Source organism: Amphimedon queenslandica, unplaced genomic scaffold (genome assembly GCF_000090795.2).
Source record: "Amphimedon queenslandica unplaced genomic scaffold, v1.1 AMPQUscaffold_4580_Cont23442, whole genome shotgun sequence".
NCBI classification, from domain to species: Eukaryota; Metazoa; Porifera; class Demospongiae; order Haplosclerida; family Niphatidae; genus Amphimedon; species Amphimedon queenslandica.
In genome coordinates this window covers 1-1,547 of record NW_003555109.1, presented here as the reverse complement: position 1 = coordinate 1,547, position 1,547 = coordinate 1, and the positions used below count along the sequence as shown (strand labels likewise).

General features: G+C 36.8%; 1 protein-coding gene across 1 annotated transcript; it reads left to right on the top strand.

Moving 5' to 3' along the window:
* The first annotated feature begins 9 nt into the window (after nucleotides 1-9).
* On the top strand, nucleotides 10-1,500 carry LOC109592614 (uncharacterized). The gene is made up of 9 exons (XM_020008023.1): nucleotides 10-102; nucleotides 149-307; nucleotides 372-488; nucleotides 566-829; nucleotides 877-986; nucleotides 1,034-1,102; nucleotides 1,153-1,227; nucleotides 1,299-1,357; nucleotides 1,430-1,500. Exons 4-9 carry the CDS (start codon nucleotides 773-775, stop codon nucleotides 1,498-1,500), a joined length of 441 nt encoding a protein of 146 aa, XP_019863582.1. The 5' UTR covers nucleotides 10-102; nucleotides 149-307; nucleotides 372-488; nucleotides 566-772.
* Nucleotides 1,501-1,547: the final 47 nt, after the last annotated feature.

Sequence of the window (1,547 nt, the reverse complement as noted above, 5' to 3'; positions counted from 1 at the left end):
AGTCCTTCTCTGCTCATATCCCCCGCCATTATCGTAGTAATAGCTATTATCATCTTTGTGGCCGTTCTCTTATTTCTTCTTTGCTTGAGAAAAATTTTACTAGTAAGTTTCAATGATACTTAATCTATCATTTTATTATTAAATATAGAGTCATTATGGTAACAGGGACTGGTACCCGGCTTATTGTAAGGACTATGAGTGCCAGTGTGGTGGTTGTGGCCAGTGTTGTATTCTGCTAGCACAGAAATGTGATTGCCAGACCCCCAGTTCTGGAACCTTGCTAGATCGTATTTGTCCTTCTCAACAAGTCAGTCTGCTATTGAATTTCAAGCACAAAATGTATATCCTGCTCTTTTTATCTTATTTTGTAGCAATGCAGTACGTTTTTTGGTCAAGTTTTCTCATGCCACTGTTTTAAAGTTGTATCAGAATATTGCAAAGGTGTTCATTTGTGTCCAGAATCAACTGGCCCTGGGCTTTGTGCACAGGTAATGCCTCCTCCTCTTCCTATTATTATTAGTAGTAATAAAATTATCAACAGTTGTATCATGATTCTTTTTTGTAGTGCCCTGAATGTGATTGTCCGTGTAACTGTCACTGTGAGTGTAAGCCGCCTGAATGCGATGAAATTAATTGTGGCTGCTTCAAAATCAGCTTCAGAGGAGGATCATAGTGCACTGGCAGAAAGTTCAATTTTTTATATCAGAAAAAAATCAATAAAAATTAATTATATAGGCGTGGCTATTAGTGGGTGTGGCTCATTAAAAAAAGCATGGCGACTCCTCACCAACTACCAGAGAGAGATTCTAGAGAAGGCAGAAGGCCTCTAGTAAGACATTGCCAGCTTTAATAGTCTCATATTGTATGTATCTACAGGTCCGTATCCCGCTGTGGTATAAAGAAGGAGCGCCTTATAGGTACAACTGGAGAACAGCTCTTGGTTTCTTGCCAGGGATTGTGCTCATAAGCGTCATATGTGGGAAAACGTGAGTAGCTTTATGTGGCTTATACATTTATTATTCATTTTTTTTAGATTTGTTGCTTCTGCATTGGTTGTTCTTATGGCTAATTTATTATTAAATTCATTAGGTTATGAATTAATGTAAGGATTGGTGCATGTACATTTATAAAAATTATTTTGTTATTTTTTAGTCAATTAGGATTAATTGTTGCTAGCGTTTTTGTCTGTCAAGCTGTTAATCTTTATTGCATGATACCGTTGATATGGTAAGTGAAACCTGTAGTACCCACATGTACATTGATTTATTTTCAATCTTGTCTCTCTCTCTCTCTCTTAGGCATTCAGTTCTTAATCTTCCACTATTTCTTATGTTTCATGCTTTTATGGTTGTAGTTGGTATGTTAGAGTATACTATAGCAGCTAATTCTTCTCTCCATTTCTCTTTTTCTTCATCTCACTCTCTCTAAGGTTTATGGGCTATCATCCAAAATGATGAATTTCGAAAGCAAGATCCAAGAGTCACTTTGGTAAGACGATGAATTGCTCTCTTTGCTAGTTCATCTTCTTACCAGTGACAGAGAAAGGC

What these genes read in the sequence shown, in the direction of transcription:
- LOC109592614 (XM_020008023.1), top strand. Translation starts at nt 773, where the DNA reads ATGGCGACTCCTCACCAACTACCAGAGAGAGATTCTAGAGAAGGCAGA. An exon ending in AGCGTCATATGTGGGAAAAC is followed by an intron (nt 987 to 1,033) that starts GTGAGTAGCTTT and finishes CATTTTTTTTAG; the next exon opens with ATTTGTTGCTTCTGCATTGG. An exon ending in TGCATGATACCGTTGATATG is followed by an intron (nt 1,228 to 1,298) that starts GTAAGTGAAACC and finishes TCTCTCTCTTAG; the next exon opens with GCATTCAGTTCTTAATCTTC.